The sequence below is a fragment of the Temnothorax curvispinosus genome, unplaced genomic scaffold (assembly GCF_003070985.1).
Source record: "Temnothorax curvispinosus isolate PA1 unplaced genomic scaffold, ASM307098v1 QBEX01000632.1, whole genome shotgun sequence".
In the NCBI taxonomy this organism is placed as follows: Eukaryota; Metazoa; Arthropoda; class Insecta; order Hymenoptera; family Formicidae; genus Temnothorax; species Temnothorax curvispinosus.
Window position 1 is genome coordinate 1 of NW_020210412.1, and position 24,484 is coordinate 24,484.

At 36.1% G+C, this 24,484-nt stretch overlaps 1 protein-coding gene across 11 annotated transcripts in view; it reads right to left on the minus strand.

The window, feature by feature from the left end:
* Positions 1 to 4,498: 4,498 nt before the first annotated feature.
* Positions 4,499 to 24,484, minus strand: part of LOC112456440 — a 67,403-nt gene continuing 47,417 nt past the window's right edge. For 7 of the 11 annotated variants that reach the window (XM_025019009.1, XM_025018972.1, XM_025018983.1 and 4 more), the window contains exons 4-8: positions 10,008 to 10,215; positions 9,764 to 9,929; positions 9,002 to 9,277; positions 8,315 to 8,721; positions 4,499 to 7,915 (exon numbers count right to left, since the gene is read on the minus strand). In XM_025019009.1, the coding sequence (XP_024874777.1) occupies positions 7,771 to 7,915; positions 8,315 to 8,721; positions 9,002 to 9,277; positions 9,764 to 9,929; positions 10,008 to 10,215 (1,202 nt within the window). In that variant the 3' untranslated portion in view covers positions 4,499 to 7,770. Of the gene's footprint in view, positions 7,916 to 8,314; positions 8,722 to 9,001; positions 9,278 to 9,763; positions 9,930 to 10,007; positions 10,216 to 10,704; positions 10,767 to 11,039; positions 11,104 to 24,484 lie in introns of those variants that run through there. The other 4 variants (XM_025019017.1, XM_025019046.1, XM_025019036.1 and 1 more) reach the window with 2 other exon arrangements.

Below are 24,484 nucleotides of genomic sequence, written 5' to 3' on the forward strand. Positions count from 1 at the left end.
AAGTCACTGACAGTTCTCATACATTGCGTATATCATATTGTAATTAATAAATAAGATATTTAGCAATAAAAAATATTTTTCTTATAAATTATTATCATGGCAGTTAATACATTACGTGTTAATTGCTACAGCAGCGCCGTTTGCTGATATTAAATTTTTTTGTTCTTCTTTTAGTTAACCCTGTCACTTTTCCATCGATATTCTATCATATCTTTAAAAATATTTTTTTGGGAAAATATATTCTGTAAGAATATTACAAGTGTATATCTTACTGGAATAATAATTGTTAAATATCTTTAAGTGAAAGTGAAAGAGTTACATTTTTTTAATTTGTATATATATTTTCCACTTGTTCTTTTGATTATACTTTGATTAATACTTTTATATTTATTGCGACATATACGTATATTTAGACGATAGTTCAAGTATTCTTTTTACGAAAAGGCCTTGCAATTATATTAAAATATTAATACACATATATACAATTAAAATATATGTAATTACACGTTTGCATTTAGTTAGATATAATATTTTTTATATCGAAGTATGTGTGATAACGTATGTATGGAAGAAATTTTATATATGTACAATTTTTCATTCCCAAGTGGTGTAATTCTAATACATCATTATTCTTATAAAAAATTAATTTGAATTTAATTTTGTGCAGTAGCAAAAATAGCCATAAATAAGAGATTTTGACATTTGTTATATAATCGATGCACTTGTGTGCAATGTTCTCGAAAATTATAAATAATCGCAAAATATCGATAAAATTGCGACCGAAAAATATTTCAACATTTGTTTTCGAATTCGTCACTCGTGCCGAATTGCACCATTGGGTTCACCGTCATCCCATCGTGTCGGTCGACGGAATATCTCTGTACCGTTTTTGAGGCCGTTCTTGCTGTACGCTGGTTTTCGTTATCATTTTTTTTTTTTGCGTTTTCTCACACTTCCGCCAAGTCCAAGTCTCGTTCTCGCAATTAACACGGGTTCGCCGTGGAGCTATTTACAAAACGGAACACTTAACAACTGCGCCTGCGTTTAGTTTATTGCGAGCTAATTATCGAGCCGTCAGTTTTTGTTATTTTTTTTTTCATTCTAACGATAATGCAATTAATGGGCGTCCGTTTATGTAACACGCGCATTCTCTCATCACTAGCCGACACGTTCGCACGGACTCTCACATCACTGAATTTCAGAGTTGCAGTTTTTGAGAGGCTCTTTTTTTGAGCCCATTTAATGACTGCATGTTTCATTTAAATTAATGATTTAAATGAAAGTTCGCTTTGATGGGGCACGTCTTGAAGTCGCATGTTTGCATTCCGCTAATCTGCCGTAAAACTAACGCCATTTAGGAGCAATGAATATAACACGCAACATATTAATTTCTTCGGTGTAATTTTCTTAGATCTGTTTGGTAAATTACGTTTAAATTTTTTTATTTAAATATTCAATGTAATGTACATTATTAATTAATATTCTTTATCATGTTTAATGAAAGGAATTTCACGTTCAAGAAAAAATATAAGAACCTTTTATATATTTTCTATATACATTCCACAATGCAATATTGTACAATGCATTCCGTCATTATAAAAAAAGTTATTAAAAATTATTAAAAGGATTATATTTTTATTAATAAATTTATAGATTTAATGATATACGTGCGTTTTATTTTATCACGTTAAATTTTTGTTCAGCCTAAATTAGCAAACATGCGCTTCGATTTTGTGCAACTTTCCAGTGATACGATAATAATAGCAAGGGCTTGAACATAATCAGATACGAGTCGCAAAGATGTAAGAATTTCTTTGTTAGTAAATAGCATTTCTCTAGGGGGTACGAAATAGAATGAAAAACTAGAGACAGATCTTGTGATAAGCGTTAACATTGTAAAATAACACATATTTAATTAAATTTAAACATAATTATTTGAATAGAACTACGTTGTATAAAAAACATAGATGGTATATTCCTTGAAAATAGAAATAGTAGAATATAGAAAAGAATATAATACCTTTTACGCAAAAGCTGAAAAAATTGCCAAAGCTTTAATTTGTATTATCTGTATTTATATACAGGATGATTCATCTATGGACAAATTTACTCATGTTAATTGCTTCTCTAGATGCTTTAGAATTTAGATTAAGGAAAAATTGTTTAGTTTTAAAAAATTTGTATCGTGATAACCCTGTATATATCTATGTAATGATTCACCCTGTATATATCGGGAATTATATCAGTCGTATATATTAGAAAACCATGTGGTATACTAGAAATGCAATAACTATTGAGTTTCCTATATTCCTATTATTTGGAAGGGATAGGAGAATTAACCCAAATACTTTTCGTAAATTTCTAAAGGTAAAATGTCGATAAAGATAAAATTGACATTGGTTCAATTCTTATTAAGCTTATTATTGTGAGAACTACTCATTAAGCTCATTATTGTGAGAATGTATGTATATTTAGTAAAAAGAATATTAAATAAAAAAACTGTTTGTAGACATTCATTTTGGCAAGAGTTTAATTTGCCTGCGTTCGTTTATTCACATTGGGAGCTATTGGGAAAATAAAATCTATAATACTGCACGTTATGTGTATTACATATTTTATTTTCCCAATATTTCCCAATAGGAATAAACAAACGCAGATTTTGTGGATGTAATAAAAGAGGGAAGAGAAAGATGAAGACTGCATTAATGAAGAAAAGTAACTGTTATCACTGTAATGAAATTGTAGTATCTTTGAAATTAATTATTCAAAACTTAAAGTATAAACAGTGTTTTTAAAGAAATTATTCTATTTGTTAATTTTAACAATAAGTGTTTTTAATAAATCAATATAACGCATCTCAAAGAGATGTGATGGGTCTTAAAAACGAATAATTCAAGTCAAGAGAAGTTGTATAATTATCTTTATCAATATATGTTCAATGAATCTAGGCGCGAATTCTAGTAACAGTTCCTTACTCTTAAAAGTATCTAATGTTAAAGAGTAGAAAAATTATAAAAGTACGAAGGTCTATAATCGTTAATATGAGAGAGGTTCCGTGCAGCCGCACCACTACAGTTTCTCATTTTTCTCTAGCTAGCTTTAGAAAATATTCAAAATGTAGTACAAAATATTAATTCCAAACGAAGCACTATTTTTGGATTAAAATAATTAGTTACAATGTAACTATTTATTAAAACTTATTATAAATAAATAATTTTTGTCCATTATTCCCGATAGCATCATCAACAGATTCTTTTTCCATTTATTTTACATTTATTATTTAAATTTAAAATTTCAAGCAAACAATGTTATTAAAATTTAAATCCGACAAAAATTTAACAACATACATAATGTCTGCATAATGTCTGCAAATATGTTATAGAAGTAATAAAAATATAACTTTTTGAAGAACTACATCTTTGCTTTTAATATTTAGTTAAAAAGAAACCAGTATCATATTTTTAATTTTATCAAATTGACAACTAATCAAACTTAATTTCTAAACAAGTTTAACCAAGACGATAATTTCCATTCTAATTAAATATAACTTTTTTAAAATTAGTAAGTATATTTTTCGTACATTAAAGTGTTTTTCTTTGCTTTCTGGATACTCTTTAATGAAATTATATCTGATATCTTTAGCTAGAGATAAAAGAACTGAATTGAAAAAAGAAAAAAACATGAGTAGATTTAACTTTAATTCGTTCAGGTTCCTTGCGGCATCGCGCGGAAACACTCCTAAAAAGGAGTCAGTATAAGGGAAGAGAGTATAGAGAGGAGAATGGTTAATGAGAGGATAGTGAAGAAAGTGTATATTTTTCTAAACGACGATGGAAGAAGTGCAGCAGAAAGGCACCGAGAAAAGGTTCACGTGGTTGTATGAACGTTAGATGCTAAAATCAATCACGGACTCGTTCGTGTACAGTCTCTAAAAAGTCTCGCACTCGCCCTATTTATACATATATATGTATATGCATATACATAAATACATATGTACATTTATGTATGTATGTATATGTATATACAAAATTGTGCTAAACTACTTGGCACACGCACACGCACGCACAATCGCGCACATTCACGCATCTATTCGCGCGTATATATATCCGCATAGATTATCCTCGGCTCTTTTTGAATTTTATACTTCAACTAGACACTGTTTGATTGTTACATTTGGCAATTCGGCAGCACTCGCGAGTTTTCAAGCTCCTTGTCTTACGCGACTACGGGGCGGCTTGCTGTACGCCACGCGCCGTTGAAAACTTTGTTCCCGGTTAATTACTTTAATAAGAATGCAAACGAGAAATATGTACTTGATCTTCGTTTACGCGACGTCGCGTGGAAATTATCTTGACTATTTTAACACTGTTGACACAACGATAGAACTATACAATACATTCGTACTAATGAACGTATATATGCAGTTCACGTCAAGGGTTCTCGAAGGAATTTTAAATAGACTGTTTTCCTAATTGTTCGCAAGGTATTATTTATTGAAAAAAAAAAAAAAAAAAATTACGGTGATACGTCTCAACAGAAGGAACTCGGGTGGAACGAATTCGTCGGCGTGTCGGCGTATAGCAAAGCGCACCTCGCGATAGTAATAATTCTGTTTTATTCTCCTACAGCCGCGTTCTAAAACTTCGCCTCCTGTGACGACTACTTTTTCACGACGTTATCGTAATTCTCAAGCGAAATGTCAGCTTTTATATACATATATATAACAATGATTCAATAAGGCATACAATATCCAATTAGGGACTTTCCCTTATTTATCACGAAACTTTTGCGTGTATTCCTTGAAGTTTGGACACCTCCCGCCATCTCTCTCTTTCCCTTTTCCTTTCTGTCTCCGAGAAACTTTCTCTTAATCTCTTAGGTCCGCAAAAGTTGACGTTTTTTCGGCTTAATGGTCGAGAGTATAGCGGATAGCAGTATATAAATTATTAGAGGGAATTACACGGGTCTGTAGTTTCATGTAGTCGTGATTATATATTCTCTTCGTATTTCTCGTATTTCGCGTTTTGTTTTGCGGCTTGTTAAATTCGTACCTCCGGGGCGAAGTTTGGAACGCAGCCAACGTAATGTAAAGTTCTTCATGTAGATCGACGACGTTAGAGTCTCGCCTTCCCTCCGCTCTTTGTCGATCAGCGAGGGCGAGTCGCTGTCGTATAAGCTCAACGCAACGTAACGCATCGTAACACGACGTGTATGTACACCTATCTAAAAGTAACGGTCGCAGCACTGCGTGCGTGGCGCCTATTACATTATATATATTTCTTCTCTTTTTCTTCTTTTTTTTTTATCCCGATATATTATAATAACTTCTCGGCTCGTCTTATTCGTCTACTATACAAACTCTTGGCTAGAACAATGTTAGGTAGTCCTCGTGCGTTCGTTTTGCTTTTACGTAAATGTGTATTAATTTCTGCTTTATTTTTATTCGTTTATCGTCGTGTGCCTGGAGGGGCTGACCGGCAGTGATGTTAGCCTCCGTGGAAAAGTCTCCAGATGTAGACATAGAGGCATATGACATGGAGATATATGGCTCGTCTGGTTCAACTACTTTTTATCTTTTATCGAAAATAGACACAAGTTGCTCTTGTCAACGATAAATATGTCTCGTCTACTATATGTCTCTCTTTTTATCTTTTCGTTCTTTACACCGACGCGCTCTAACATTTTAATAAATTCGATTTTCTACACCCAGCGAGCTTCTCGTCAGCTAATATCACTGAATTGACGGGGATAAAAAACTGAAATAAATTCACATATTCTTCTCCTCTTATTTCTTTTAAATATCTTACGATTTCTTTAGATTAGATACAGGCCTAATTGCGGGGATTTCTGTTTCCGTGGAATATCTAATCGATCGATATTCCAGTCCGGATAGAAATTTACCAAGCAACTTTGCGAAACGATCGATATAATAGATCACCTTGTCAAAATACGGCGATCAAGGAATTTTGGCAACTTTGGTTCGCCGTTTTTACGAGACCATATACGGCAGTCGCCCAGTTTCCGGTTCCCCTCCATCGAGCACGGTGTTTATCTATCGTACGCAAGAGGGTTATAGACACGTACACGTACACCCAAAACCTTACAGAGCTTACAAGATTACACGAATAGAAATACGTTGTTTTCCTCGCGTTAGAGAAACGTCGGATCAACGGCGAACCGGCAGTTTTCTCTGTCGGGAAAATTGCGACGGGGAAATCCGGTTCGACGATTATCCGAGCGAAAGTGCTATTTCCCCCGTTTCTCTCTCTCTCTCTCTCTCTCTCTCTCTCTCTCTCTCTCTTTCTCTCTCTCTCTTCTTTCTATTTCACTCTTCCATCCGCTCGTCTCGTTGACAATCACATGTTACACTGACGTCATACAATTGAGTATTGCGCGCGTATTATTGTTTTCACGAGAAGCATCACGATCAGTTCAACGAGCTTGATTATCGTCGCGCTTGTATAAAAATAATTCCCTATTTCCCCCGCATTGTCGATCGGCCTTCCTTCGACAGTCTCCTGAGTTGCGAGTTACGCGGTTCACCCTGATCGATCGGAACGAGTTTCTCCGCTCGTTTCTCGGATATTCTCCTTTGTGCGATATAGATCACCATGCGCCCTTCTCCCAAGTTTGGCCACTTGAGATCTCGCGATCTCGAGAGGCATTACAAACGTCACGTTGGGACGCCACGAATGTCTTAAGCGAGGAAGTGCATTTGCTTGTTTTCGTTGTTAAATGGATCACGGATGTCGATGTGCGTCTGGTCATGTTACGAAGAATGCTCGTATGAAGAGAATGTCGTCGAAGAGAGTATTGTCGAGAATGTGGCGAGTGACGGGAAATAATGATGCCGCCCAATCTTCTTCGACTAAATAAGATAGTAGTGGAGCACGGCTTGCGATGCGAGATAAATTGTGCGCACTTTCTCTGGTGCGTTGGGATGCTGGTTGGTACAGCCACAATGCAGTTAATATGAACTTTAGATAAACGCGACCGCGCGCGCGTGTATTGTTCGCCAACTTATTCTGGAGCATGATGGAGTAGGCAGACGTCTGAAATACGTCGGTAGATGAGATCTCAAGTATAGTTAGACTAAGTCGCCGTCAGCCTCGTCTCGCGGGTTGTAGACGCGTCCTTTAAATGGGCGGGTAATCCGATCCGAGTTTCATGCTTGTCATGGAGTGTACCATACAGTCGACATAAAATGCCTTCGATTTAGTCTACCTTAAGATGGGTTTGCTCCGGTTTCGGGACAGAAGTCACCGCTGTAATATCGAAAATCTCCGATATTTCCTCACGTTCGGACGAAAATGCTTTCCGGCGTTCATCTCCACGTCTCGCTCGTACGTTCTTCTTCCGCTTCTCCTCTTTATTGATTAACTTTTATTCTTTTTTTTGTTCTTACGATTTGTAAAGATTACGGTTTTCAATGATATAATTTTGTTTACTTTCTATTTTGTTATATCAAAATTTAGATTTTTTTAAAAATATTTTTATAACAATTTTATTATAATCGCAATTGTTGCATTCATAAATTGTAATCGAATTCACTGACCGATATAACAATTGAATTTTCAAATTCACGTAAAATATATTTTAATGGCGACAGGATCCAAGAGAAAAGAGAGAAAATTATTTAGAGATACAAGACGGTTAAAGACCAGATCAATTTTTTGGGCAAATGATTTCCTCAGATATCGACATTCTGGGTTTAGCTTCGTGTCTCGATAAAAACAAGTCGAAGGACATGGTCACTACGAAAAACGCATCCTAAAAGAGCGTTTCTTGGGACCATATTGGCGGGATTGATGGTAATGGCGTTGGTGGTCTGTGCCTCAGTTCGATCGGCGGTGAACACGGTGGAGATCCCACGCTACTCTGACTGCTACTGGTTGTCGTTGAAGCTGGTTGCGACCTATTATCAAAGGTTTATTAATTAAAAATGAATTGTGTTCTTTAATATATAAAAGAAAGAAAAGAAGTTTAAGACCAGAACATACTAATGCAAGTGCGTAAATATATAAAAATTTATAATTTATAACAAGTAATAATTAGGTTCTTTGATAATATTTTCTTTGCGATAAAAATATTTTGTTAAAGTTCCTTTTTCTTTAATATAGTTGTTTTATCGAAAAAAATTCGAACTCGGAATGTCTGGTATTCTTGTGATTATTAATATTTACACGTGCTTGTTATATTATTATTAGTTTTAGTAGCAGAAGTTTGTTGCTTTAAATTCGCAGTAACGACGATGATCTCTTGCTGCGACAGCAACATTTTTTTCTTTATATGAGAATTCGTAATAGAAATTCACCTGGAGGTTTCGACAGCGGCACTGATGGTCATACATTCTTGGCAGGGTTTATTACCGGCTCGTCGTCTGGGCACGCAGCCCGCGCATCCGTCCCATTTCTCGGGGATCCGTTTTTTCCTAGAAGGCACCCGTAGGAACCGCCGACAGCTTGGCCCAGGCGCGTCCGAGTCCGTGGAAAAACCCGAAACTTCGTCCTCAGTGTCGATGCACTGCTCCTCGTCCTCGTTCTTCAGGAAGACGGAATCGGAGCCGAGCGACCTGGTTTCTGGATCGGGAGGATCCACGCTACCCATCGATGCCAACGGCGCTCTTCTGCCCGACGACGCCGCCATAAGGCTGCCGACTGCCCCAGCATAAAGACCGACCTCGCTACCGCACGGCGATAAATCTGGGGTTGGCTGTATTACCTGATTACATCACAAGTTTTTAATAAATTTTGAATAATATTTCGTGATGTTCCTTAATACTAATTGCGGTTTAACTAATTTTTTTTTATTATTTGTAACAGGCTAAGTTATAATCTAAAATGTGAAACTGTAAAGCTATTATTGTGTTATAGTAGATTTATAATAGTTAATCATGTTATCTAAGATAGTGAATAAGTAATTACAAAATAAAGACTAAAAGAAGAATTAAGATCAGAAAAAGCCATGTCGAAAGATATGCGATCGCAAATATCGTGTCTACCTGAATATCGATAGGGTAATATAAATCCCATGGCTCATCGTAGGCGGCGTGACGCGGGAAGGATGGAGGAGGCGGAAGGCACGGCATTACCATGGCTGAACCCCTTCGTTCCAGATAACTACTTCCAGTGCTGCTGCAGGTGACCGAGCTACATCTTCTGTGATCGACCGGAGGAGCCAACCTCGGTTGCCTGATTGGCGGTGCCAGCAGGGAGTCGTATCCACCTCCGACTGAGGCGAAGCGAGGTGCCACCACGGGTGAATGAGACTGGTTCATCTGAGATGTAAATATTTCTATCAATTACGAGTGCTTGGCGAACAGACAAATTACAAACTAAACGCAACCCTCTTAAATAAAGAGCTCTGTGAAACGTACCACGACTTTTTTGGTATCAGTCCAAAACTTTAACGCTCTCCCGGCAAAGTTTTAAAACTGTGTTACTTATCGAAAACTGCACGATTTAATCAATAGTGATGTTTCAATATATAATTTTCTCAATATGTAAACAAGCTCTAGTTATTAAATAAAAATCGCCCTAATTCGGTAATGAATATTGACATCGTATTTTATAATTTCTTGCAAATATTAAGAAGAAACTTTAAAATACATCATTTAATTTCTCAGAACTAAAAATAGAACATTAATTTTGCTAATGTTCTAACGCTAATGATTTCACTTTTAGGAGAACTCGTACTTAATTTTAGGGATATATGTGTACTTGTTAATTATTTTAACGGAAATATTTAGGTTGCTACGATATACCTCAACGCACAAAGATCTTCTCGGACCACGACCCGGCCTGGGTGGTAACCTGGCGATCGCTTCGAGAGCGACGGCGAGTGCGCGTTCTTCGGCTTCAGCTTCTGCGACCGCCGCGGCTGCTGCCGCAGTCAAAGCCGGGTCTTCCAATTGTTTGCTCGCTTTGCATCTGATAAATATATAACCCATAATTCTAATTGTATTTTAACGACAATGCAAATGCCGTTTTAAACATCCTTAAAATCACCTGCTCTTGTAAACTACCAGCAACACCATTAAGCTGAAAAAACCGCCGAGGGTCGCGGCGATCCGTATCCCCGTCATGACGTCGTACGTTTTGTAAAATTCGATTTTGACCTGTTCGCGCTCGCTTAAAGTCGGCGTTGCGTCTGGCAGGAACGTCGTCGGATCTGTCGTCGTCGTTCCTGTCACGTTGCTGCCGACACTCCCCATTCCTGCAAATCAAACAGATTCACTGTCGTTACACACGCGCAAGAAAGGGAAGTATATGTGTGTGTATATATATATATATATATATATATTTGCGAATTCGAGCTGAATGCTGATACTCTGCAAATTGTGTTTGAGCTGAATGCAAGATGTGTGTAAATTGTTTGCAAACATTCTCAAAAAGATAGACTCAAGTCCTAAACCTTGAAAGAGGCCTTCTATAAAATGGGCTGTTACGCGTCTGTCATTGCGTTCTGTGGGAATAAAATATACGGATAATGGCCGGATGAAAGATTTGTGTTTGTGTATTTATCAATTTAATTTAATTTACCGATTTTCAATTGTAAATCAAACTAGCGATGAAAATTTCACTGACGAAAAAGAATAAAATGGGAAGGAAGAACAATCACATTTGAAAGAGCTGAACTACTTGCGAGTAATTTAAGGAGAGGAAAGTGCATAAGCTATAAATTACATCGAGAGCATTTGTTTACCGAACTGTGTCGGCCAACGTGCGCTGACTGGGCCTGAAAATGGAGTGACGGCGCTGAATTTCCTGGAACAGAATGAAGGCGCGCCGTCAAAAGGGGAGCTGGCATTCATCCGGCAGGATTTTGCATCATCATGAAAGTAAGAGAAGAAAAAAAGAGAGAAAAAATACTAGGCGAAGAAAATCGGCGCAAATAAAAGTGGGGACACATGCGGAGAAGTTGGAAGGAGAGAGGGGAAAAAGAGGGGTTTAAAGAGGAACACATACCAGGGAGAGAGAGAGCCACGACCATTGAGCAACAGTCGACGGAGAAAACGAGAGGTACGAGATGGTACATACACATTGCTCTTGTCGGGCTTGGCCGGCTAGCATTGTGTACGTAGAGATGGTTGTAGGTTCACGTATTGATTCCACCTTCGCGAGCCTACCTCCAATGGTTAGGAGCAACGGAGCGTACGGCAACAAATCTACCAAGACCAAAATTTCTTCTAGAACGTTGTCATTCGTTTGTTGTCAAGCCTTTCAGGAGATCAAGCTACGAGGATCCAAAGCTAAGTCTCGCCAAGACGAGCAGGAAAAAGGAAAATAGAGAGAACTGTTGTCCTCGAAATATAATTCTTCCTACCATTATTGAAACGCGACGCGAATCTGTTGGTTTCAGAATATACAATAATGCTGCGAAAGCTGGAGAGCAATTTTTACAATTGACAAAACTTCTTAATGTAATTCTTTCAATTTTCGCTTTCAATTATTATGCTCGTCGAGTCACAGACGAGCAAAACGAGTGTCTATTCAAGAAGATCGTAAAAGGTGAATTTAATGACGCAAGAACGTGTTGTAAAGCCCAGTAACTTCAATATTTCAAACAAACAAATAGCGACCAACACATTAGTGTACAATATAAAGTAAATACATTTTTCAATCATCAGTCTGATATCAGTGCTTGAGTTCGAAAAGTCATAGCGATACATAGTACTGCGCATCGATTATATCGGTCAGTCTTGTAACGTGACCTTCTCAAAAAACTAGCTTGTCCTTTCATACTCTTAAATTAACATTGATAAAAGTTTAAAAATTATTTGCAATTAAATATCTTAAAAATCCTTATTCCACTCGAGAAATTAAGATGAAAGATATTAGAGGACACTCCAGTTTTGTGAAAAGCTGAATATCGCTGGTACGTTTTGAACTCGTATGACAGTATTGAACCGACAAGTTGCCCAATGACCGAGAAATTTCCTATTTATTTGCTCAGCTCAATATTTCAGTTTAATGAGAGAAATATCAGGTTTTTACATTTCGTTGGGCATTTTGCGCTTCGACGAAATTTAACAAGCTTCTTCGTTTGAGAAGGCTAATGATTTAATAAAAGGATAATGATTTGATAAGAGATACGGTCTCCTTGAAACCTCCTCGTCTTGTCTCCATTGATTCAACGTCCTTAATCACTTGGGTTAGGTCAGATTAGGTCAGACGACAACCTGTGGATGCTCCACGTTCGAGAAGGTTGTTCCATGTGCTCTCACCAGACGTGTACCCCCGTAAAATTAACGGCGCGATAAATCCCCCAGAGGGTTTCTACCTACAGAATTCTCACCACGTAACGAAAACTATTTACTATTTGGCGTATAGGACGATTGAAGAAAAAATCTTACACAAGTCAATGTGAAATAAAGATATTATAAAGATATTATTTCCATTAAAATTTCTTATAGTTAACATGCTCGATACACAGGGAATTCTAACTTAAATACATCAACGAGCTACTTTCTGAGTCTTTAGAAAGCATGTCTTTAGAATAACATGTAAGTTAAGTCATTTTTTAGAAAATGTCGAGAAAGGTATGTGTTTAATTGATTTTCAACCTCTTTTTTATTATATTAGATATTAGATGCGATATTTTTGCAACCAATTTCCAAAATAATATAAATTTATTCTTTAATAAATATTTTAATTCAGGCTGTTTAAAAAGCACTTAATGTTAAAAATTGAACACTTGGAATAAATAATAACCTTTTTTGATGTTTTTTGTTACCTAGAAAAATTGGTACCAAATTTGAATTTGATGAGAGGCGACTCGTTACGCCATCCATAATGTAAAGAGCAAGATGAAAATGAAATAGCACTTTATTATACCAAAATTCATCTTCTGAAGGGTCTGTGCATCTTTTATCACTCTGAAATTAATTTCTGACAGAATGTTCATGCAATTTACGTGCCGTAGATTCGCGTAGCGTAATTTTTTCATAATTCACGAATTTTAATTTTTTATCCAGCAGGTAAAGCTATTTTCCGAGTGCTATTCTCGTAGCGCTATTATGTGTACGCAGGAACGCGTTAGAGAATCAGCATTACATCGCATCTTTAGCCCAACTGCATTGGCAGTTCGCGCGTAACAAAGCGATTGAGCATATCGACTTACGCGTTACCCATTATGCGTTCTAACGATCGCATCGTGCGGCTTGCGCATATAACACCGCCGTTGAAATTTTGAAGGGGATTACCGAAGTATATCCTGCTGCGCGCATGTGCTATTACGCGGTATTAAATTTGCGTATACAATGTAGCCCGAGAGTCTGCCGGAACAGCGAAGGTATAATATTAGACGGGCGTAGTATAATCAAACGGTTACGTTCCGGTGAAGTCAAACATACAGATCGGTCTTCGTTCTTTGGCACCGTTTTCTCAAAGGAAGGAGAGTAATCTGTGCCTTTCGTACTTTTCCTCGTCTTTTCGCGTTAACGACAGCTGAAGCGAATCGAGCCTGTAAACCGAGAATCGTTTCTTTTAGCCATAATTTAGCGCAATTATCAGTTTGTTCAGTGAAGCAACGAAATCTCTGAAGAATCTCTGAGAAGAATTATATAAGTATCCGTTATCTAATTGTGTTAAGAATGGAACATTTACATATAAGAAACTATTTAAGTTTTATTTAAAAAGTGCAGTGGAAATAAAAGCAGCTTCCCCCGATTTCTATCTCTCACGAGAAAACAAAGAGAATACTCAGGTATTAGTCCTATTTAAATATATTGTTCTTCAATTTTAGTGTATTTATGGAATTCTATTTCCTGCGATAAATTTTTGAATATTGAGTAATCTTAAATTTTTATATATAGTCTCAAAAGCAATATGCCAATTATATATATTTCAATCACTTAGATATTCATTTATAAAATTGAATTGTATTATTCGAGTGAATTTTTATGTTACTCTTTGAATAAAATTTTATTCGGAAGATGGAACTTTTGGGAGAGCTGCGTGCCAAGAAGTCTCGCCGAGACTTGTGCAGTGAGACTTGTGTGAACGAAACTTTCTGAAACGCAAATTTGCGCCGCGCCTAACTTTCGCGGGCGCGGGCGGGCGCGACGTCCGAGATGTATCGACGTCCGAAAACTCGGTCCAGGTGAGAAAGTTACGGGGTGAACAGATAACTTTTTAAATATTCGCAAAAGTTTGCGCTACGTCGACGCGTAAATACCGCGACGTGGAACGTCGCGGAAAACGACGTTTTTCCATTCGGTTCGCGAAACGATGGGTGAGTCTTATCGACATCCGGCGAACACCATTTTTCCTTTTTGGCGCCTGGCAGGCGCGTGTTATCATTTCCACGTCGGCAAACGGTCAAAAAGAAGTTGGCGACATTGGGTGAAAATGGGTCGTCCGATAATTCGTTCCCTCGAAAACACCGTTACGATATATGTATGGATTTGGGTTAACTTCGTTTCTCGGCGATTTCACAGTCACGGTGTGAGTCTTTCGTTCGCGGTGCTTCGAGCCAATATAAAATTTTTAAGTATATTATAAGTGTCTCTTATTAAAGATTAATATTTCTTTTTAAGTCTTATATAAAAGTATCTACAATTTTTATGTTAAAAGAGGCGCTCTGACTATTAAATACAAAAAGATATATAAAATTTTGATTTGCACATTACGCATTATATAACTTCCTATATTGTAAATATTTTATAATCTTTATATATATTGTGCAAATTCATTTTACTAATTTCAATATGTATTTGAATCCCAATATGTTATTTAGCAACAAGCTTATCGTAATTCGTACATATCTCGAAAGCAAATATCTTTTTTATCAGGAGGTTTATTGAAATTTTAAATTATCATCCGTCTCAATAATGTAAGCGAATCGAGTATTGTACATGTAGCAACATGATTTGAATATATATAGATTAATATGATTGTACATAAGTACAATTTACCATAATTAAAGATATTTAATTGTATAATCTTTTTGCCTAAATCGATGAGACTAACATTGTAATATGTGTGGCGTTCTAAGTATATAGAATATGTTATTATGTTAAATTAAGAAGAACGTATTATAACTATGCAAAGCTTATTATTACGGTATATAAACATGATATATTATTATAATAGCAGCTTTGCGAAATTCTTTTCGTAAATTCGGTAGTTGCTGACTTTACATTATTACTATATTATCTCTATATCCTTCACGTATCCCATTTTATCTGATCGTTTTGAAAAGAATTGAGTGCCGATATTAACATGTATCGAACCACGTCTATCTTATTCGACATTCTGTCAGTACGGAAGTACGATATCGTTTTACATAGCATCGAAATGAGCGCAAGAATTAAAAGAATATTGGGCACAAATGCTGACCGATAATCCGATTCTAGAAAAGCGTACGTCTCGAAGCGCCATGGATTTGGGTCACTGGTTCGAGGCCTGTTGAATGCCAGGCTGTTCCGCCGATTTCGCTACTGCCTCATGGATTATGATCTTCACTATAGAATCTCTCGGCGACCAACAATGTATGCGGGACCATTTGAATATTGAAACTCGGATGAGAGATAGAGAGACGAAGAATCGTGGATCAAATCGACGAACGGATTTGTTTTGTTTCACGATTTCTTCCTGTGAAAACAAGACCGCTTAATATCGCAAAAAGCAGTTTCAAGGATTCGTAAATACTTCGAAAACTCAAGTAACAAGTAATTCCATTTGAATTCTCCTTGAGCAAATTTCGAGATATCAAAAACACTCGAGTTTTTCTTGAAAACTCTTGAAACTCAATCTTATGGCGTTAATACGATAGTTTTTTTATTCGCGAATATTTTTTACTGTTTGTTAGACATCTTGGATTGATTGATCTTTCATCAGTACTATATAAAAAAAGAACATAAAACTATTATAGATTTGGACAAGAATGGTTTAAAACTTTAATAGATTCAATTTTTTTTGTTACAGTACGTTACAATAAACTTTCACACTTAAAGTATTAATCGCGCTTGAAAGATCGGTTCAATTAGCTGGATGTGATGCCATAGAGATTATCACCACTAGGGAATCGAGAGCCATTAGGAACAAAGAATTATTTATCACAGATTATTCCGTTAATTGCGACTTATTCAGAGATGCAGAATATTCTCGTGTCCTATTATTCTATTAATTACGAAGATTAATTCGTCGAAATGTTCGCAATTTGACTGTGTTAAAAGTCGCAATAATGTCAGCGTGTTAGAAATATGCAAATATAATTCAGATTATAAGTATTAAGAAATATTTTGATAGTACTTGAATAGGAAATAGTAATGGAATATAATATACAGATATATATATTTTCACAAAGTTTAAAGTTGAAATCAAGTATCCTCATTACGTTTTAGAAAAAGATATATGCAAAGAAAACAAACACAGAAGATTCAGCTAAAAAGAATAGATGACTTGGAAAAATATTTTTAAAGATTTTTAGTTGTTATACGACTGACGATATGCATTCTCGAACGAATCATCGAAATTCCGATGATTGCCATCAAATAGCTGGGGTTGACGCGCGAAAATTCGGTAATGAGTACGTTAGCGATCTCGTAACTCTGGGTTATGTGCAAAGCGTGTGCAAAACGGGTAAAGGGCAGGGAGTAAAGAGGAAAAGGGACAGAATCGATAAACCACCCTGCCAAAGCATGCTTCGCTCGAGCGAAACGCGCGACACCTTTAATGTAACGTTCGTCTCGGTCAAGTTGAATCGTAACGATATTCTGTGAAATACGAAATCATAAATCAAACGAACTCGCTACGACAACCGAGTCAATAGCGGCATTCAATACGGGGCATAGATTTATGCGAATAAATAAAAATCCAATCGTTTTTAGGGCATCCAAAGTAAGGGCATGAGCACGATAATCAACCGAAGAATTAGACAGATATTTACGTGTAGAAATCATCTGAAATTAAATCGGAATCGTATAAAACTGACTACGTCATATTGAATCAGAGATAGCCAATCTTTTGAGGAAAAATACCATAATTTTTCACAGTTATGCGAACCGTGACGCAATGTATCGTACAATGGAAAAGATTTAAGAGCGAAGATGATAAAACGGATTGTTAATTCGAACGTGAACCGACTGTGACTCCGCGGGCAGCGCGTTACGTGTGTGCATGACGAAGATAAAGAAAATAAAGGATAAAGAGGACAAGGGTTGGAATCGATAAACCATTCCGCCAGCTCAAGCTCAGCCCAGTTCACCTGAAACTAGTCGAGTACTGGATAACATTGTAATATCCATTGTATCCGATAGAAAAAAACTCTCGTGCCGGGAATCATTAAAATCCAATTTTACAATCGGTGACACAAGCTGACCAGAAATAAGCTCTTAATCAGTGGGTTTATAATATCTCTCGAAAATAGCTTTTATCGCGTAATTGACATTTATTATCTTCATTACTTATTCGCGATATAATTTTTCTTCCTTTTCAATGCTATGTGCGTTATTTAGAGAAATACATTCGAGAATGCTAAATAAACAATGTTTTAATATTATTAATAACAACAATAATAATAATATAACCCTATTGACTATTACATGACGTTAACTATATAATTACCTTATGTATTATGTTACTATTGATTAACTGCACTTAATAACGTGAAGAGTCAAAGAAACAATTAGATCGAACGTGTAAAGAATACTTTGAAATACTGATGGTCAATTATAATATTAGAGTTTATTTAATTTGTATTATTGACCGAAACATGCGGCCCGATGTATCATCGACGATATGTCCATCGACCGGAAGTAATGCGCTGCTGCAGGCAGCATTCTCGAAACTCTCTTCTCTTCCTATCCTGTGCTCGAGCATATTCAGTCGTCGGTGCGCTTCCCTATTTTGTATTCACGAATTCCTTGGCCAAGGATGTGTTCTTAAACGTCTGAGTCCGCAGTGAAAATATCTCTCTTCCCTTCAATCTTCAAGACGAGATATTGCGGCAATGCGATTCTGATCAGCGCAGTTTCTCGTCGGCCTAGTATGCACATTGCCTAACCCAGTTTGACGTCAAGTGTGGACGGGTGAAACACGCAAATATTTTCGTGACTCTGTTAGCTAATCATCAGCCTAATAAATCATCACAAAAGGACGATTAAGCGATTAAATATTCTTTTCATCTACGTGATAAGAAATATGCCCATTTTATTTAACCGACTGTAAAATTGCTCAATTTTTTATCTTTTAAATCTGCTTCATTAAGTTATACTGAGCTATACTAAGCGAAACGCGCTTCCATAAAAAAAAAAAGGAAAAAGAATTAGAAAATATTTATCAAAGTTTTTAAATTTATTTCATGTAATATAAAAGATTTTCGTACGATATTGCCGCTCGAGAACGTATAGCGTTTGTCAAAACGGTCACCGGGCAATTGCGGTGGCAGGTGCAGTGGAATCGAAGATCGATTTAACTTGCTTACAACGCCATTCCAGGCAGGTGTTGCTGCCTAACTAAGGTGCCATTTCGCGCACGTGGAGCCCATCGAGGAGTCAACATCTCTGATGTATGGCGTCATGTAATTGAGCATTCCTGATTCTCCGATCTTTCTTAAGACAGACTCTTATTACATTCGTTGGTACGAGTCCTTTTATAACCGAAGTTCACAAAAACATTAAAGTGATGAATAACGCAGTTAAACGAGATGCACTGGCATACTGGCAAACAGGATCAGTGGTGAATGAAAAGGAATATATAATTCCTTTCGTTCTTTAATGAAGAAATTAATTACTGCAGGACGACGTTTTGTAGGTACGATCGTCCTCAAAGAACTCGGAAACTGTCCTCTTCTATATTTGTAAAAAAAATCTCTCCAATTTATTATTATATCATAACTCTCATTAGTTATGATATACTAATTACTTCGTAATCTTACGCAGTAGTCATTTATTTGATTACATTTTACCTAACCCTGCCTTCAACCGAATGGATCTACCTTTTTTTTATCAATGCCGCATAATCGTCGATTTTATATTGGTTATTAGCACCGTTGCTGATTAAAAAATCAATTAAATGCAAGTCCTTTCGGATCACAAAATCACATTTTTTCTCTGAAACGACTGAGACAGTCCGCTGGCCGGCGTGTTAATATTTGCATTTCATTTCCATTCTCTGAGCGTTGGAATGTGATAATTCGGTCGACGGATTTTCTTACAAGCGCCACTGCGTGCCAAAGCGTTCGATCGATAACGAGGAAATTAATTAATTATTACGCGGTCTGCGCGTGAGAGACGGGCGCAGCTACGGTCTCCGAAAGAGGCGACTTTACGGGATAACGATTACTCAGAGCGTGATATCACGCCATCCTGATGGTGATAAATGTTGCTTCGAAACCATTTATTATCATATGCCGAACCAAATTAACTCGAGCACATCACACAACAACAAAACTGCAACGTAAGTTTTGTATAGAATTTAATACAGAAACTTCTTGACTAACAAATGGACTTTAAATGTGATTGTTTGAAGATAAATATCAATCACCCTCAATTGCTATTCATTCCTTATTTCTTTGTTGTATGTATCATAGCAAGTAAACATTCTTTCTATGGAAAGCATAATCAGTTAGAGTCATCGTATTGTTCGATACAAATTGCTGATAATTCGCCAAGTTTTTCTCAGGCGTTTTCTTCTTTCGAAGAAGATCCTCGCTTGCGAAGTGATCGATCGCGCATCTTCGCGTAAAAATACGGTTATTAGTAACGTGTCAACTTGTTACTCGCGTAGTTAATCAGTCTTTCCTACCGGACTTAAGTCGAATGTAATATTAAGCACCTTCGCGCGACGTCTCGAGCAAGCAACTTTGAAAGCAAACGGGACTTGCTTAAGAGGGTGGCGGTGCCGCAGGTGTGCCGTTCAGAGCAGGCAGAGTTTGCTGCGGCTGTTGGCCGACACAGCGCGGCACGGCGCGGCGGCGGTGCGGCGGCGAGCGCTATATGCTTTTATTTCCTCGACTTCCTCCAGCCCCCCAACGGTCGGCTGGCTGGTCGGTCGGCCTGCCGCGCCGTCTGCTCGAACGAGAAGGTGAGCAGCGGAGGGTGGCGGACGCTGTAGGGACTGTAGGGGCGGCTGGTTGGGCTGGTAGGAGAGGCAGGTATCGATTCCATCCTGCATGGAGAGGAGAAAGACCACCTCCCTCCTGTTCTCCCTGCGCCCTCCTCCCGTCCCTCGTCAAGTCCCCCGCGCAACCCACGCACTCCGGGTCACCGGGTCAAAGCTCACGGCCGCCGGCTCACTGTTGCTTCTTCGAAATGGGTCTCTCGCGACTGATGAGCGGCAAAATGCGTGCCTATATTTTTTTTCTTTTCAATTATATACGCACACTCATGTTCGTTGATTTGGTCCTCTGTTACCGCAACACTGTGGGATTAATCCATCAGGCTTGTTCGTTACTCGCTACGTAGTTATACGTAGATTAATTGTTTCGCGTAATATAATTAAGACTCGAGAAAATGACAACACTCGTTTCAGTTTGCCGTATACATGTCTCAGTTTTGCGAATTACGAAATTTTAATTTATTTACGAGATATTCCATATCGCGCATGTCAGAATGTAATATAATAAAATACAAATAACCGATAAAATATTCATTTTTCAATGACCTTCCCTTTTAAATACAGAAAAACGTCGAGGAGAATTAATTTACGTAAAATAAATGATATGATTCTATTAAACGAGAAATTTTGCACGTTTGCTTTATACAGACGCATATTTCGACGTTCGATGCATCTGTGCGAAAAGTAATATTATGAAAAGTTAGACGTCATAAAACCATTCAATTACGTTTTTCATCATACTTTTTCATATCATCAATCATAAAAGAGATATGATCTGTTTGAGTTGCATAACTATATTATATATATACACATTGTCAATGGAAATCTATGTGAAATCTCCTCAAGACATCTTGCAGGGAAGCCATAATTTCCTTGAGAAAACTCACATAAGCATGGATTGGATATACCTATTTTAAAAATATTTTTAAAATCTTATATCCGAGAGAATTTCAATAATATTCTCAGTCGCCGCCTCCGCTCCCGGATCATTATAATGTACTGATAATATTTCAAGAAAATTGAGAAATATATGTACACATATGTATGTGTGGACATTGAATGTGTGTGATTTTAATATATCGCAAATTTTCGTCTTTGTGTGTGCATGTATATATACTTGCAATGAATTAAAAAATATTTTTTTTATTATATACAGATCTTCTGTTTTGCATTACTATTTTAAGTATTTTTTACTGATTATACTCAAGTTGAATAATGAAAAAACAAGCGATAATATACTGATCCTTTTTTTAAGAACAGTATTCCACGTCGTATGAACTTGTTCCTTATATTTTTGTATTATCCTATAAATTGTCTCTTTTACACATAACCACTTATAAATGATTCGATTATTTCACAATTTCAAGAGTTAAATATTTTTCAATCAAAATTGCGTATGATTACATACGTAGATATTAGTTAACGTAGTTCAATAAAATTATGATATTAAACAACTCCGTGCTTCACCGCAGTGAGCACAATGACAATCAAACATGTTCCCACGTATTTATTTTTACGTAATAACCACTATATTTTCAGCTATTTGTTGGCTGACCCGCCAATGGAACTCGACAGCTTGACAGTCTCCTTTAACCAGTCTACTCTCGCGAGCAAATATACCCTGACATCGTCGGTATGATATAGCAGTGATAATCCAGCGGGATAGGGTCCGGGAGAGTACAATGAGAGGAGAATTGCGTTGTACATTAACTGTATAAATTTACTTTGTCCATCTCTGTCAGCGACCGCGGTAATGTTGCGCCGCGCTCATAAATCATCGCATGATTATCATATATAAAATTAGCATTCTCCTAAAGAATTCGTTTAATTATCGGTATCAACTATGAATTGTTTCAAAATTGTTTTGCGATCAGTACCAATAGTTCTATGTATTAATGCAAAAATAGAATAAATTAACGTTAGATAATAATCAATAAAAAACGCGTCGATTTTATATTTTATTTTATTATATATTTTTCCGTACATAGAATATTTGGTTTAACTCAAATATATCCTATAAAATTATTTAATTATTTAAATACAATTAAAAAAGAGTGTAAATACGATTAATTTTTTTGTTTATTATTATTATTTAAATATTTGGTAAAGTATTAATTGCGATAAAAAAAAGCTATACTCGTTATTATATACATATATTCATGTATGGTTTAATATTGAAACACGCAGCGTATCTATGCAATTTGTTAAATTCGTAGCACACGTGGCTTGCGGCTTCAATTAACGTCCAATTATTTTCGAGGTACTTAATCAACGGATGCAGACATACCGTATGCTTCCTGAACTATTTAATTCTACTGCTAGTCGTGCCTGTGCGCTGCAAAATTTTAATTACTGAATGGAGCTTAGTATAATAAATATGCTCGTATACAAGAAATTGTTTTTTTTTTGTCCGTCATCGTTGTGAACCGACTGCAATTCTACAATGTTTCTTTAGAGCAGATGTTTCTTCATACAAAATATTTCTGTAAAAGTTTTGAATCCATATCAAATTCTAAATCTCTGAATAAGTAATATTAATGGACTCGCTAATAATTAATTGCTAATAACTACTGCTACTAAATATCAATGTACGAAATATAAATATCAAATTGTAATACCAACATATAAATCACAAAATTATCAGATATCTTTATTATTACAGATTGCTTGCTGCAAATATTTACAATTTTCGAGAAATCAATAATTGGAAATGAGTTTTTGACGACTTAAGCTGTAGAAAACTGATGCTGAAATTATATTTTTCGAACAATTTTAAATAAACTTTTTATTTCATTAACATCATTACTTTAAAGCTAATTGTAAATCTACAAATAGAAAATATTAAAAATTTACAATTGATATATATGTATAATTTCAATTGCAATCTATTAAATATTCGGAATAGTACGTTAATATAAGTGATACTGCTCATTTGTGAGTGCAGATAAATAGTAATTAACAATTTTATAGATAACTCGTTTGGAAGATTTTGACGTCAGCGGAACGGTTGAATAATAAAGTGTCGATACTGTTGAGCGTAAATGATGTTAGAAATTCTCTTTCGCGAACCTCAGTTTCTACTGCGTAAACTTTCTCTCTATACATCTTCTTTAACTCTTTAAACTATTTTGAGATTTCTTTATTAAAATAACGTTTGCTTAGAATAAACTTTTTAAATAAAATTTTAAAGAAAACTTTTAAATAAAATGTCATGTATTTCCCAAAATAAAATTTAACAAATTTAAGAGTAACATTTTTATTTAAAATGTATTTTAATGTTCTTAAACCTCCTTATTTAAATAATATATTTCTGCATCTAATAAAATAGTTTTTTATTTTAAGACTTGCCAAGTAAAATAACAGAATACGTAAAAGGTTCATCAGCGTCTTTAAAATTTTTAAGGATCTACGCATAAGAAATGCATAAAATGTGTACTTTAAGGCTGCGATATATTCTAAGATATATGATAGAATATGTATGAAAAATTATATATTAATAGCATGCTTAAGTTAGTGGCATTTTTGAATGTTTGATGAAACTTACGGCGGAAACATTTCTCCTTTAGAGCCCTTTTACGTAAGTTTTATATGAAAGCAAATCTTAGGAAAGATACATTTGGAGTTTACACTAGAAATAAGGGAGTACCACGTTAACTCGATATTAAACGTTCTGATAAAGAGAAAATTTCGGTTGACTAGCATTTTTATATTGTGCAGAATTAAATAGTATAATGTCTTTTAATATGTCTTTTTTCATGATTAAATTACGTGCTTTTAGCTTGAAGTTACACGTGAGCGCGCGCGTAACATTCTTACTTTTTTTTTTTAATCTTTTACTTTATTAAATAAAAATCATATGGCTGGATTTGATGATTGATTACATTCAATGGATAAAATTAAATTCATTGTTAGAGAGAGAATTGAAAGATGGTGAAAAGCGGGAAATGAAATAATTCATTCACATACGATCGGTTTTCTGGAGTACATCTCCGAGGAAAGGCGAGCAAAAGGAACTGCGATTTCACATTTATGAGGGGAAACGAGAGAAGCAAATACTTGTAATCGATGTGAATTCAAACCAACACTCAGACGTGCAATGTAACTCAGAGTGATGCGTCCTTCGTCCTGTTTACAAGAAAGAAAATCTACCGAGCAGACGAAATCCTGACGAAATGTCGTTTTCGAAACGCCGGGAAGGATTGTAGAGGAAGATACGGAAAAGTGGCCAATCCTTTTATCTCCTTTCCGATCCTCTCGGGTCCACTTGGAACTGGTCCAGGAAGCGGCCGCCGCCACGGAGAATTTTGCATGGAGAATAACAGCGTTCCTAGGCTATTTGGAAATGTTGCGGTAGACGGAGATCTCAACTCGAGAGGCGAAATGTAGGATCGATTGGATTGGAGAGGGCAAGTCTCACGAGG